The 16,026-nt window shown below is 40.6% G+C and overlaps 1 protein-coding gene across 2 annotated transcripts in view; it reads right to left on the bottom strand.

The window, feature by feature from the left end:
* The window catches only part of LOC127581626 (keratinocyte-associated protein 3-like), a 35,228-nt gene that overhangs the window by 17,630 nt on the left and 1,572 nt on the right, over window positions 1-16,026 (bottom strand). For both annotated transcript variants that reach the window (XM_052036157.1, XM_052036156.1), the window contains exon 2: window positions 1,447-1,631. In XM_052036157.1, coding sequence (XP_051892117.1) covers window positions 1,447-1,631 — 185 coding nt within the window. The remainder of the gene's footprint in view (window positions 1-1,446; window positions 1,632-16,026) is intronic.

Genomic DNA, 16,026 nt, shown 5'->3' with positions numbered 1-16,026 from the left:
ACATGCCTTTGGGACATGGGAAGGAACTGGAGCACCTGGAGGAAACCATGTGGTTTGGGGGAATGTGCAAGCTCCCTATAGATTCTGCGTTCTGCATTCTGTTTCTCTTACTACGTCAATGTACTTATATATGGCCTGATCTGACTGGATGACAAACAAAAGCTTCTCACTGTATCTCAGTGCAGGTGACAATAATAAACCCAAAGACAGCATTGGAGATCAGAACTGAACCAGGTTCGCTCAGGCTGTGAAGCACCCACACTACCTGCTGCATGACCACCTTCAACAATATTACACCACCAGATACATTTTCCCCTCTGCTCTCAGAATTCCAGTGAGACCATTCCCGCTAGTTTGTTCTTCCAGTTCCACCAACCATTCCCCTTCTTACAGTATTTTCCTATGCAATGCAGTTCTTTTACTTCTTCCCTTTTCACCATCCAGGGACCCAAGCAGTCTTTCCAGATGAAGCAGTGATTCATTTGCACTTCTTCCAAACTACTGAATTTCATTTGGTGCTCATGATGTGATTGTCTCTACATTGGAAAAAACAAATGCAGATTGGGTGACCCCTCTGCAAAACACCTCCATTCAGTCTGCAAGGGCAACCCTGCCACTTTAATTCTCCATCCCCCTCTGACCTCTCAATCTTTGGCTCCTTACATTGCTCCTATAAAGCCCAATGTAAACTTGTGGAATAGCACCTTATCTTCCGTCTGGGCAAGTTACACCCTTGGGGTTCAATATTCAATGATTTCAGATAACCAGGCTTTCCTGGCCAGTCTGATGTATGATCATCCACTCGCTTTTTCTCTCTCCACAGATGCCACTTATTTTGCTGGTATTTCCCTTTATCTCAGATTTCCAGCAACTGCAGTGTTCTTATAGTTACATTATTTTTCTTTACCTGCCTTTGTTTATCTCCCTTTTTACTCTTGCAAAGAGATCAGCTATGATTAATAAGCTATCATTGCTCTCACCTAGACAGCACCAAGAGCATTTCCGTCACCTGAACAACCTTGGTCTCCACTCTATCACAAACGTCGTCTTTGTTCTCTGCACCCCTCCCTCCTCTGCTATTTTAAACATCCTTGTTTTCTCACCTTTCCAGTTCTGATGAATATAAACTGACCCTAAACGTTGACTGCTCATTTTTCTCCACAGATGCTGCCTGACCCGTTGAGTTCCTCCAACAGTTTGGTCTCTTTTTGCTCCAGATTCCAGCATTTGCAGTCTCGTGTCTCCAGTTCTGATGAATGGTTACTGGCTTGAAATGTTAACTTTGTTTTACTCTTCAAGATGCTGCCTGACCTGCTGATTTTTGCTTCTGATGTACTTGAAACTTATGCATCAAAGAAAATATTCCAGTGATCATTAATTACAAGTATAATTATCATTCTAAAGGCTTTAACAGTAAAATTATATGAAAAAATAGGTTAACCATACCAGTATTCCTGAGAGTGCAGCAAAAATGTTGGCTACAGAATACTCAACAGACATGCCATTCCCCGGCAAGGTGACGTATCGCAGGACTGTTCCATGGACAATCGCTCCTAGTATGAAGTTCAAATGCCCGGTTATAATTAAAGCAATTCCTATTTTCATCAGCTGCTTTTTATCCAATGGATTATCTGAAACATGATGAAACAGAAATACATGTGAAACGAGTTTCCACTTGGTGATTCCTCCAATAACAAGAGAAGCCAAATAGCCTTTCTTGTCCATATCTATGGATTGTTTACTGCATGACAGTGACAAACTTTTCAAATGAAGAAGGTTGGATGTTCATTTAAAGAAAAGATTAACTCTGGAGAGGATCCCAGAAGTTCGACTCAATCATCTACTTTGACTGGCAACTGGAACTTAAGCAAAATGTTTTCCTGTGTAACCCCTTATGGTTTTCATCAGCCAGGTTTTGTTTTAACTTATTCACTCACAAGAGGTGGATGTCACTGGCAATGATGCCAAAAAATTTTCCATGCCTACTTGCCCCTGGAATAAAGAGACAACCACATTGATGGATCAGGAATCAGAGACAGGTCAGACCACATAAGACTGTTAGATTTCCTCCCCAAAGTGCAGTGCTGATCAGGAATTTGTTTTGACAACAATCCAATAGCTTTATGGTTACTGTTACAGGCTACCCCAAGGTTACGAATCCCCAATTTATGGACGCCCGTGCATAGGAACGAGTTCCCATAATAATCTTAAATTCAGAATTCCAATGTACACACATACGTTCATTCCTATGAATTGCAGAACTAGTTTCCTCTCTCTCTCTCTCTCTCTCCACTTTTAGTAATTGTTCTTTCAAATCAGTCTTGTGTGCTTTTGATGCCATTCATTACAATACTGTGGAGGTATGGTTACCATATCGAGTGATTTTTGTGTACTTTTTGACTTATGGACAAAATTGACTTATGGACGTCTGTAAAAATGGAACACGTTCATTACTCAAGGACAGCCTGAGATGAATGTTTCATTCCATGACTCTCTCAGTTATGTTAAATTTAAATGCCCCGGGTGCTAAGGTGGGATTTAAATTCTTATCACTCGATTTGTGATTCTAGACTAGTCCTGCACCACCAGTGATTCTTTACCATAGACAGACAGCAATGTGCAAATATTTCTTGGGAAGGGACAGTGAACTTGAAAAAGAAATGATTACTTCCAGATTTTTATTTAACATCTATTTAAGATTATAAGATGACTCCAGATGAAAATGATTCTTCATCCCTTTATACTTTTATTCATCCAAAAAGATGAACACCCCACTAATCATTCACAATATCCCGAAGTAGAAAACTACGAAGATTCACAACTCTATTCCAAACTTGGTCCTAAATGAGCAAAGCCTTATTCAATCACCCCAGTTCTACAATGTCCAACCAGGGAAGACAGCCTCTCAGATTGAATCCTGTCAAGCCATTGAAGGATTTTAAATACTTCAATGCATCTGCTTTCATTTTTCTCAGCTCCAGAGAATATTGGTCTATTCTTCTCAATCTCAGAAGAGTAGCACGTTTGAAATGTTAGCTCCTCAAATAAATAAATCCCATTTCTTCACATTCTTTCCTCCTTCATATTGGACACTGTATTCTTGGTAGTCAGTTTATAATCACATTACTGTAGGATGCTAAGAGAGAGACGGGGAGATAGGTTTGGTGGTGGAATCAAACTGTTGTTGGAAGCAATGGGAGAGGATGAACCATTAAACGTGGAGGCTGGAAAGTGAGGGCAAGGGTAATTTTAATGTGGATCTGGAAGTGAGGTAAAAGGATCAGAGAAAAGAAGGCACAGTAATGATGGCACCAGTGCTTCTGATGTGGCTTTCTCTCTCCTCAGGAAAGAACTCCTCTTCCCTTAACAAATTTAATATTTGCATTTGACAACAATCAAGCATTCTCTTTGTGGCTTTGTATTGGTATTGGTTTATTATTGTCACTTGTATTGAGGTACAGTGAAAAACTTATCTTACATACCGATCATACAGGTCAATTCATTACACAGTGCAGTTACATTGAGTCAGTACAGAGTGCATTGATGTAGTACAGGTAAAAACAATAACAGTACAGAGTAAAGTGTCACAGCTACAGAGAAAGTGCAGTGCAATAAGGTGCAAGGTCACAACAAAGTAGATCGTGAGGTCATAGTCCATCTCATTGTATAAGGGAACCGTTCAATAGTCTTATCACAGTGGGGTAGAAGCTGTTCTTAAGTCTGGTGGTACGTGCCCTCAGGCTCCTGTATCTTCTACTCGATGGAAGAGTAGAGAAGAGAGAATGACCCAGGTGGGTGGGGTCTTTGATTATGCTGGTTGCTTCACCAAGACAACGAGAGGTAAAGACAGAGTCCAAGGAGGAGAGGCTGGTGTCCATGATGCGCTGGGCTGTGTTCACAACTGTCTGCAGTTTCTTGCAGTCCTGGGCAGAGCAGTTGCTGTACCAAGCTGTGATACATCCCGATAGGATGCAAAAGGTATTGCGCTGATGTAGGATGCTATAAATCCCTCTTGTCCGTGGCATCACTTTCTTTCTGCATCCTTTCAATGTTTAAGCCTGATGGCAATTCTCAGATAATAACCATCATTGCATCCAACTTACCAGTTATTTTTTTAAACCTGTTAGTTCTTTTTAAATATTCCAGTTTGCAAACATCTTCTATGGAACACTACTCTCCCCAATTCCACAGTCAAAACAGCACAGCAGGCACACTGGGGTGACGCACACTGACTAGATTCGCTTGAAGATGCACGTCTGCTTCTTAACACTGGTGTTTAATGTAATTGGTTTCCTTTCAGATTGGTGATGAGTCACCCTTCATTTCTTTTCCTCAGACTGTGTGGTGTTTGTTTAGACACATCTGATTTTTCTGACTGTCAAAGTCTCTAGAGGAAGGACTAAAACATGTTGATATTTGAATCCATGGTATCCTGTCAGGAAAGCAATTGAGCAAGGTGACTGGAAATATTTGGTTCATTAAAATTAATGCCTGGTGACTTTAGATCTGGTAGGAAATGTTAACGCTTCATAAAAACACGATGATGCTGGAGGAACTCAGCAGGCCAAGCAGCATCCATGGAGAAAAGCAGGCGGTCAATGCTTCGAGTCAGGACACTTCCTCAGGACTGAAGGTAGGAAAAGGGGAGCTCAATATATAGGAGGGAAAAGCAGAGCAGTGATAGGTGGACAAAAGAGGGGAGGGAACTTGCCTTGCAGCCTAACAGCATGAATATTGAATTTTCCCACTTTAGGTAATCCCCTACCCCCACCACGCTGCTTCTCTTCTTCCCTTTCCCAGCCTTTTCTCCCCCTCTCTCTTCTTACCTTTGACCCATCCCCCGGTGAATCTGCTCTCCCCTCCTCCCCTGCACCTGCCTATCATTATCTCTTACCTGCATCTACCTATCACCACCTTGTGCCCACCCCGCCTCCCCTCTTTTGTCCACCTATCACTGCTCTGCTTTTCCCTCCTATACGTTGGGCCTCCCCTTCTATCTTCAGTCCTGAGGAAGGGTCCTGACTGGAAACATTGACCGCCTGCTTTTCTCCACGGATGCTGCCTGGCCTGCTGAGTTCCTCCAGCATTATTGTGTTTTTCATTTTAATGCTTCATAAGGTCATCTTCCATTTGTACCAGTCACACCAGGGGGGGCACTGTAGCTCAGCCAGTCGAGTTGCTGCCTCACAACTCCAGTGACCTTGGTTCAATCCTGACCGGCAGTGCTGTCTGTGTAGAGTTTACATTTTCTCCCTGTGACCACGTGGATTTCCTCAGGGTTCTCCTCTTTCCTCCCATATCCCAAAAACGTGCGGGTCGGTAGGTTAAATGGCCACTGTGAATTGCCCCTGATGTGTTGTTGAGTGATGGAATCTTGTGGAGGGGAAGGGGAGCTGATGAGAATGTGGAGAGAATAAAATGGATTTGGGTACGATTAATGTATAAATGGGGGTTTGATTGTTGACATGGACTCAGTGGGCTGAAGACCCCATTTCCATGCTCTCTCTCTCCATGAGCATGGAACCTTTATTCAAAAGTAGACACTTTAAGATATTTATCCTTACCCATTCTCACTGACTTTACTGAGATAGTTGAAAAATAATCTCAGTGATCTCAGTTATTTTGTTACCCATAGTATAGTTCTGTTCTGTCATAGTCAGCAAGGTGTGACTTACAGGTGTGCTGTACCAACATCACTGAGTGGACTCTTGTGAGTTGCGAATCAGCAATACAGAAATCTGATTGACAGGAAGGCAATGTCCTCATAGAACACTGGATCTCCTTATTTTGCCCAGATTTATTAGATTGTAGTCTCTCTAAATTAGCCACAAACCCAGCATTTTACACATATTATAGGTTAAGCATACAGATTTAAAATGTATGTGATATTTGTTTAAGTTGTACTGTTACTATTTATTTTATCCAAAAACTTAATATTTTCTTCTAAATATCTGTTTCTTGATGAAAGGTTATCGACCTGAAATGTTAACTGTGTTTCTCCCTTCACAGCTGCTTCCTGACCTGTTGAGTATTTCCAACATTTTTAGCTTTTACTGCACCAGTCCAAGTATTTTCATCATTTGATCCTTTCCACCTCCATGGGATGAACATATTTTTGAAATCTGCATCATCTTCTCACTAGTCCCAAGCAGGAACTTAATAAGTAGTTTCCTATCACTACATGGTACCTTGCATCATGGCCTCACTGCCAAATCCCTTGAGATAAGGGATTATCTCATAATCGAAAGATCAGTCTTCCGGAGAGTGAACACGAGGAAAGCACCTGGCCCAGATGGTGTCCCGGGCCGCGCGCTCAGATCTTGTGCTGATCAGCTGGCAGAAGTATTTGCGGACATATTCAACCTCTCCCTGCTTCAATCTCAGGTTCCCTCCTGTTTTAAGAAGACCGCTATCATCCTGGTACCAAAGAAAAACAAGGTAACATGCCTCAATGACTATCGACCAGTGGCTCTGACATCCACCATCATGAAGTGCTTTGAGAGGTTGGTCATGGCACGCATCAACTCCTACCAGACAACCTAGACCCATTGCAATTTGCCTATCAGCGAAACAGGTCTACAGTGGATGCCATCTCCCTGGCCCTACACTCAGCTCTGGAGCATCTGGACAGTAAAGACATCTACGTTAGACTATTGTTTATTGACTACAGCTCTGCCTTCAATACAATAATTCCAAGCAAGCTTGTCACCAAACTCCGAGACCTAGGACTCAACACCTCCCTCTGTAACTGGATCCTTGACTTTCTAACAAACAGACCGCAATCAGTGAGGATAGGCAGCAATACCTCCGGCACGATTATTCTCAACACTGGTGCCCCACAAGGCTGAGTCCTCAGCCCTCTACTCTGCTCCCTATACACTCAGGACTGTGTGGCCAGATACTGCTCTAACTCCATCTACAAGTTTGCAGATGATACCACTGTTGTAGGCTGTATCTCAAACAGTGATGAGTCAAGAGTACAGGAAGGAGATAGGGAGCTTAGTGGAATGGTGTCATGACAACAACCTTTCCCTCAATGTCAACAAAAGGGCTGGTCCTTGACTTCAGGAAAGGGGGCAGTGTACATGCACCTGTCTACATCAATGGTGCTGAGGTTGAGAGGGTTGACAGCTTCAAGTTCCTGGGAGTGAACATCACCAACAGCCTGTCCTGGTCAAATCACGTAGATGTCACGGCCAAGAAAGCTCACTAGCGCCTCTACTTCCTCAGGAGGCTAAAGAAATTTGGTTTGACCCCTTTGACTCTCACCAACTTTTACCGATGCACCATAAGAAGCATCCTATCTGGATGTATCACAGCTTGATACGGCAACTGCTCTGCCGAAGACTGCAAGAAGCTGCAGAGAGTTGTAGACACAGCCCAGCACATCACGGACACCAGCCTCCCCTCCTTGGACTCTGTCTTTACCTCTCATTGTCTTGGTGTAGCAGCCAGCATAATCAAAGACCCCATCCACCCAGGACATTCTCTCTTCTCTCCTCTTCCATCGGGTAGGAGATACAGGAGCCTGAGGACACATACCACCAGACTTAAGGACAGCTTCTACCCCACTGTGATAAGACTATTGAACGGTTGGTTCCCTTATACAGTGAGATGGACTATGACCTCATGATCTACCTTGTTGTAACCTTGCACCTTATTGCACTGCACTTACTCTGTAGCTGTGACACTTTACTCTGTACTGTTATTGTTTTTACCTGTACTACCTCAATGCACTCTGTACTAACTCAATGTAACTGCACTGTGTAATGAATTGACCTATACGATTGGTTTGTAAGACAAGCTTTTCACTGTACCTCGGTACAAGTGACAATAATAAACCAATACCAATCTAGATTCCTAATAATTTACTTAGTTGTATCATCTATTTGTATGATATGCCTAGTGATTTTCAATCAGATGATTACAGTTGTTTTAACACCCACTCAAAACGATACATATCAGATTCTAAGGTAGATTATAGTTTCTATGTAAAGTGGTTTCAAAGTAAATAGAAACTGCTTAACCCATTGTCTAAAACTAAATAGTACACCCAAGTGCATAGCCATGTTCTTTATTTATTAAGCACGGTTGTGAAGATGCCGTTCATATCAGAGCACTTCACCGTGTCACAAAAATATCAGAGCACTGCACAGTGACACTGGGATTCAAATGGTATTCAATTTATGTTTCCTCCCTCTTGGGACATTTAGATTTCTTATGCTGTTTGTCTGCCACAGATAGATTTCTACTAAGTGGCTTTCAGTGCATGTGTGCACAGAGAAAAAAATGACTAATCTTGCTATCAAAGCAAACTATTGACATTTGTGTTTGCCATACACCGAAAGATTTTAAACATTAACTCTCCTTCACAAAGAAACAGGACACAAAAGGTTTATCAGCATGACCTCACTAGCTTGTTAAATCTATCCAACAAACAACCACAAGCCACAGCATCCAATTAACAGACCAACAATAGTCCTTCAACTTTATTATATGAAGTCCCAGGTCACTGGCATCTTGCCTCGAACAGAATGGGAGCAAAGGGAGGGAGGGTCAAAATAGACTTTCAAATGAGGTAATAAAATTATGTGGGATTGTATAAAATGTAGATTATATTCCTTATAACCCATTTTACACAATCACACAGTGAAAAGCTTTTTTTTGGAATTAAAATGTTGAAAATTCTAATAAAGTTATCGAGGGAACAATACTGCAATGAAATTGTGCTTTTGTGTGGTAGCTTCACCACATTTAGTTTTATAGTACCATCATCATCACTATGTTAATTAGCACAGTTTTGAAATTTTCAAATGTAATGGGCAAGCCATGTAGTTTTAGGCTTCCAAAGGAAAAATTACAATTATGGCCAATAAAAAGTTTTTTTTAGAAATATTAACATTCAGCAAAATAAATGAGATGTTAACAAATCTTTTAAAAGACAGTTGGACAGGTACATGGATAGGAAAAGTTGATAAGGTTATGGGCCAAATGCTGGCAAATGGGACTAACTTGGATGGGCATCTTGGTCAGCGTAGACCAGTTGGGCCAAAGGGCTTGTTTCCGTGCTGTATGACTATAAATACAGTTAAATACTGACTCTGATTAACATAAAATCAGTATCCTTATGGAACAGTGGATCACTTTATTTTTCCTAGTTGCAAGCCCCATGGATAATTACATGACGCCTTAAAAAAAACACTTCAAATATTAGATTACAGGTCTCCCTAAATTAACCCCACCAAGATGTTGAACGTGCACTATAAGTTGCAATTGATATTAGTTTTAAATTCTATTTTGTTACACATTCTTTGTCCAATAAATTTGACACTTCATTCTAAATACGAATCTACTTTATGGAGTTATTATTATTCACTGTGATCAGCTAATACATTTGCATTTTATAAATGGCATGTGAAATATGAAACCTATTCATCTACACATTGCCCTTTCCCTAGAGAATTCCACTGCAACCATAAGCCAAAAGTTCAAACAGCACTGCATGGTTTAATAGCTGCCTATATATTTATGAGGAAGAATGCCTTATCACATGCAGAAAGACTTGGAGGTTATATTACCTTGATATTAACTCTTAAACTGCTGAGGAGAGTATACATTCTCTTGTGTGTTTGTTTTTAATAGTTAACTTCTGGTAAATCATTCTTGCATTTGAATGATCTTTCCCTGTATGATGGATTTGCAATTTTAAGTCTCAATAGTAAGAGAGTGCTTGCTGGATAATCAATAAACCTGCAAATTTTTTTTAAAGAGTTATACAGCATGGAAACAGGTCCTTCAGCCCAATTGGTCCATGCCGACCAATATGCCCCATCCCATTTACCAGCATTTGGCCCATAACCTTCTAAACCTTTCCAAGCCATGCACCTGCCCAACTGTCTTTTGTTATTGTACCTGCCTCAACCACTTCCTCTGGCAGCTCATTCCACAAAGATAACATCCTTTGTGTGTAAAAAAAAAGTTGCCCCTCAATTTCCTATTAAATCTTTCCCCTCACCTTAAACCTATGCCCTCTAGTTCTTGATTTCCCAGCCCTGGGAAAAAGACAGAGTGCATTCACCCTACCAATGCTCCTCATGATTTTATACATCTCTATAAAATCACCTCTCAGTCTCCTACATTCTGAGGAATGAAGTCCTAGCCTGTCCAACTTCTCCCTATAACTAAGTCCCTCAAATCCTGGCAAGATCCTTGTAAAATCTTTTCTGCACTCTTTCCAGTTTAATAATATCTTTCTTATAGCAGGGTGACCAAAACACAATACTCCAAGTGTGGCCTCACCAGTGTCCTGTGCAACTGCACCATGACCTCCCAACTTATATACTCATTGCCCTGACTTATGAAGGCCAGCGTGCCAAAAGCATTCTTCACCACCCTGTCTACCTGTGACTCCACTTTCAGTGGAGCATGTACTTGTACTCCAAGGTCCCTCTGTTCTACAACATTCCCCAGGGCCCTGCCATTCACTGTGAAAGTCCTACCTGGATTTGACTTTCCAAAATGCAACGCCTTGCACTTATCACATTTTTGTTCACTGTGACAACTAAAAAGCACTTAAAAACCCTGATGAATTCTTCATTGCATGAAATGTTAATGTCTGAGTAGCAATGGTTGCCTATAGTCTTTCATTCATTCCTGCAGCTTGACTTCAATTCCCTGACTCTGCAGAGTCCATTATTGCCAGTCAACCATGACATCGATCGCTTTGTTTTTCTCCCAATCTTATGTTTGCAACACATTCTCCTTGGAGAAGGGACTAAACCATTTATATTGTGTATGGACAGGATGTTATTTACATGTTCTTGTAAAATGTGTATGATTCTCTCTTAAGCACACCTGGTTTATTTGCTGCATATGAGAAAACTAATAAATTTCTATATGCACATGAGCCAGCCTGCCTCCACACTGAACTAATCACCCTCCACATCACCACAACTGCATGTAATGGAGTGAGAAATAATCTGCTGTAATGGTAAGTCTAAAGAGAATATAACCTTATTGTTATCTTTCCCATTAAAAAATTTATCAAACCAGTCAACTAAATAAGTACACAGTGTGTTTCGGTAGTTAAGAAGAAATTAAGATACCAAATTGAACTATCAGAACCTATAGTTTTGTTTTTTCACAAAATTTCATGACAATCTTTGTTTTTTTTCTACAAAATTATACTAAGCATATTCTATAAGTTAAAGTGATATTCATCTTTGTTTTGCAAATTCTGTATCATTACAAATAACCAACAAGATATTAGAAATCTTAATACTAGAAATGTAAATAGAGAAATTAGAGCAAAATTAAATTACTCCAGACCAGAATCTATTCACATCTGGCATCATATCTGAACAGGAGGTGAGCTCCTGATCTCATTCCCTGTTAATCACCAAGAACATTTACTTCCACCTCTTTTATGTAAACCATGGCTGCTGAAGCCATCACATGCTTTTGATGCCAGCAGTCTCAACTATTCCACTACTCCCCTGGCCTGTATCTGTGACATTCTGCTAGAGGTTACAACTCCCCAAGAACTCTGCATTCTATCAATTCAGGCTTCTTATGCATTCTCCTTCCTTTACATCTCTCTTGGTGACCAGGCCAACAGCCTTATCTCTGCAATTCTCTCCCTAAAGCACTCAGTCACTCCACCTCCCTTTCTTCTCTCAGACACTCCTTAAAACTCAGTTCTTTGACCAACAATTAGCTCACCAATCCTACTTTCTTCTCTTCAGGGTGGTGATTCTTTTTGTTTGTTTATTCTCGTGGGAAGCATCTTGGGGTGTTCTCCTAACTGAAGGTTCTAAATAAATGCAATTTGTTGTTGGTACTCACCTCTCAGAAATTCCTAGATCACACCATTCAATACGTAATCTAGTAGGGTTATCAGAACAGTACAAAGGGAGTGATTTTCATCAGAAGTACAGTCTTTCAGACATGACATTAACCTGAGATCCTGCCTGCTCTTTTCAAAGAAAAACTCATAGTTCTCCCGATACCCTGGCCAATATTCATTCCACAACTAAATCAAATTATTTCTCTTGATTGTGGAATTTTCGTATATAAATAAAAGTTAGTTTTATTTTCCCATTAAGCAACAACAAGTATGTTAAAAAGAAAGGTACCATCTGTAATTATTATACCGTAATGCTGTCGTCTCTTTAGGTGCAGAGCAGTGAAAATGTGTTTGAATTTGCCATAGCATGAAAAGATGATTCACTCAAACAAGACCAATGGAATTAAATATTTTTGCTCCAGGCATGCCCAGGCTTCAACCACTGTTTCTCCACAACACACTCCTGTTCATATATCCATCTGATATAATCACTACCCTCCAAGATCATGGAACTGATTTAGTTGACTGATGAAATAATTTGGCTCAGGTCATCAGTGGCAATAGCAGTTCTTCATTTTTTCACTCGTTCCCCCTCTGTTGCAGAAAATGGAGATCATTTATTCTGGAAGAATGGGTGCTAATGTGTCAACAGTCTCACTTACACACGGCCCTGTTTTCCCCCAATCAACCAGCATCTAAACCGAATAATTTTGTTATTTATTCTCTGTCTGTGGGACACCAACGTGCATCAATTGACTGTCAAATTTATAACAATAATACCACTTCATTGGCTGTGAAATTCTTTGGATGTCCTAAGGTTATGAAAAATACAATAGTAATGCTAAATTACATAGCAATCATGTATTGTCAGATGTACTTCTTGAACTTGCTGAACCTTCTACCATCTTTTATTTTGATCCTCTGCAAGACAGACTGAACACAATCACTCCCCTTCCCCTCACCTACTCTGCATCACGATAGGAGCTACACGAGGCTTTATTTAGTAGTTGGGATAAGAATAGGTAATATTCATCCCATGTGTATAAGCATATCTATTATAGCAGTGGGCTAGAAATAGATGATGTCAAGGACTCTGTCCACTATGGTAGAGACGATGCCACAGTTCAGGAAGAACTTTTTTCTACTCACTGCCCATCTTTGTTAGAGGAGGATTACTATTTTTTGTCATAGATGGGAGACCCATGCAGAATTAAACTAAAAGGAGAGAATGTAGACCTCCCTTCAATTAAACTCTCTCAGCCTAAACAGTCATATTTTTAGGTAAGTCTTTAAAAGCAAAAAAGTCTGGTGGATCACAATAAAGGACTTAATGGGTTTGTGTGAGGTTGAGAGAGATGAATTAAGCAGAATCCCACTATTGTTATCACTATTCATAATTATTTCATTTTTTAAAATTGAATTCAGGATCTGGACATCACTGCCATTTATTGTCGAAGCCTAAGTGCCCTTGAGAAGATGGTGATAAGCTGCCTTGAACTGCTGCAGTCCTTCTATTGAAGGTACTCCTGTAGTGCTCTTGGGGAAGATTTTCCAGGATTTAGGCCCTGGGATGATGAAGGACCAGCGATCGATTTCCAATTCAGGATGATGCATGACTTGGAGGGGAATCTCCAGGGGACAGTGTTCACATACACCTGCTGCCCTTGTCCTCCTTGGTGGTAAAGGTCACAGGTGTGGGAGATGCGGTGGGCAAGTAAGTGCCATGTATTTTGTAGATGATAGGGGATTCTATTTTCAACAAACCAGTTACTTACTGATTATTGAGTCTTTAACTGAATTGGAGTTCACTCATTCAGAAAAATGTCTGAATAAGCATAATTCATAGAACATTACAGCACAGTACAGGCCCTTCGGCCCATGATGTTGTGCCGACATTTTAACCTGCTCTAAGATCTATCTAACCCTTCCCTCCCACATAGCCCCTATTTTTCTATCATTCATGTGTCTATCTAAGAGTCTCTTAAATGTCCCTAATGTATCTGCCCCCACAACTTCTGTAGGCAGTGCGTTCCACGCACCCACCACTCTCTGTGTAAAAAAACTTACCCTTGACATCCCCCTTATACCTTCCTCTAATCACCTTAAAATTATGTCTCCTCATGTTAGCCATTGTCACACTGGGAAAAAGTCTCTGACTGTCCACTCGATCTATGCCTCTTATCATCTTGTACACTCATTAAATATTTAACATTCATCATTTAACATTCATTAAATAAATCTCAATGTCTAATTTAAGTAATTTTGTTTGGCTAAAGTCATAGGTCAACAGTTGCAATGAACGGCCAATGAAATTGAACTAATGCAGGACTAAAGCAACCCAAACGGCCTGAAGAACAGAATGGAAGTGGACCTTGAGAGAAAGTCCTTCTGGTCAGGAGATTATGTGCCTTTTGATGGGTGTTGCAATGGTGCTCATTATAAAAGGAATCCATAAATGTCAAGTTTTCTAAGCAACTGTAAGGTACATAAACTTGTGGATAATTTGTCAAAACCACCAATATCACAGGTAGCTAGATGTCATTTAAATTTAAAGCTCCAGTCCCCTTCACAATATATTTCTTTCAAGATTTCTGATTCTTTGCCAGTGTGTGATACAAGCTGTAAATGCATCTGCATGTAGGAACAAGTTCAGTTTTTTTTTCACCTTTTGTAATTATTAACTCAATTGGGCAAGTGGGAAGAATTCCACCTGACTTTTGCCTTGTAAATGGTAAAATGGTATTGGGTAGTCAAGAGGTGGGTCACTCTCCATAGCATACCCAGGTTCTGACCTGTGGCTGGTTCAGTTGAGTTTCTATTTCAATGGTGACACCTAGGATCACCCCTAGGACCACCTTCATTGAGAATTCGGATGTGCTTGGAACCTTCTCCTTGTCAATTTATTGTCTACCACCATTCACAACAAGATGTGGGCAGAAGCTTTCATTTAATGAGATGGTTGTGTCTTTGCTGCAATCAGATATATTCTGGGGTTACAGTCTCGTCAGATTGGAAGCTTGTTTTAGAGAAATCAGGTGCTGCTTCCAGCACTTCTCAGTGAATCTGGTCCATCCCTTAACTCGAATGTATTGGCAGAGTGAAGGCAATGAGGTTACAAATTGTGATCAAATACAATTCTGCTGATTCTAATGGTCCACCTTTGGGGATGCCCAGTTTTAAGATGCTGGAACCAAACCTATTTGAAATGAGGTTGTGCTGCACAACACAATGGGATTGGTTCATAACATCTAGCATCTCAAAACTGGGCATTCCTAAAGGTGGACCACCAGAATCAGCAGAATTGTATTCCATCGCAATTTGTAACCTCATGTCCCAGCCTTGCCTTCTCTACGTCAATACATTCAATCTAAGGGATATACCAGGTTCAATGAGGAGTGCAAAGAAACAGAATGTATATGTGGGTAAAAAGGAAAAGACTAGCTTTTTAAGAACGAGATCTAATCAAAACATGCAAAATTCTTGAAAGGGTTTGACAGGCTGGGTGCCGGAAGGATGTTTCCCTTGACTGAGGAAACTAGAACCATGGGACATAGTTTAAGAATAAGGGGTAAGCTGAGATGCAGAGAAATTTCTTCACTGAGAGAATGGTGAACCTCTGGAATTCTCTATCCTCAACAGCTGAAGAAGCTTAGTTATTTTATTCATCAAAGGAGATCGGTAGATTTCTGGATATTTTGGGAATCAAGGGATAGCAGATTGGTGCTGGAAAATGGTCCTAAGGTAGTCGATCTTGATGAATGATGGAGCAAGTTCAAAAGGCTAGATGTCCTGGTCCTATTTCTTATGATTGTTTCAGAAACCTTACAATATTTATTCTGCTTATGTTGTGCATAATTCTTTTAGAAAGTACAAATAGCAAGGAGTGCCTTTAGAAACACATTTTAAACCAAACAGAATTGCCACTGATTGAATCATCTGCCATCTGAAAGGATAAAATATTTAACAGGATTAGCCATAAATACATAAAATCTTGTAGCAATGTCCAAAAGACCACAGCCTTCAACTCTTTGTGTAGCATAATGCTATTACAGCACCAGCGACCCGGGTTCAATTCCGGCCGCTGTCTGTAAGGAGTTTGTACGTTCTCCCCATGTCTGCGTGGGTTTCCTCCAGGTGCTCCAGTTTCCACCCACATTCCAAAGACGTACAGGTTAGGAAGT

This window comes from Pristis pectinata, chromosome 22, assembly GCF_009764475.1.
Source record: "Pristis pectinata isolate sPriPec2 chromosome 22, sPriPec2.1.pri, whole genome shotgun sequence".
NCBI classification, from domain to species: Eukaryota; Metazoa; Chordata; class Chondrichthyes; order Rhinopristiformes; family Pristidae; genus Pristis; species Pristis pectinata.
Note: the sequence above shows the minus strand (reverse complement) of the source record. Positions and strands in the feature narration are given on the sequence as shown.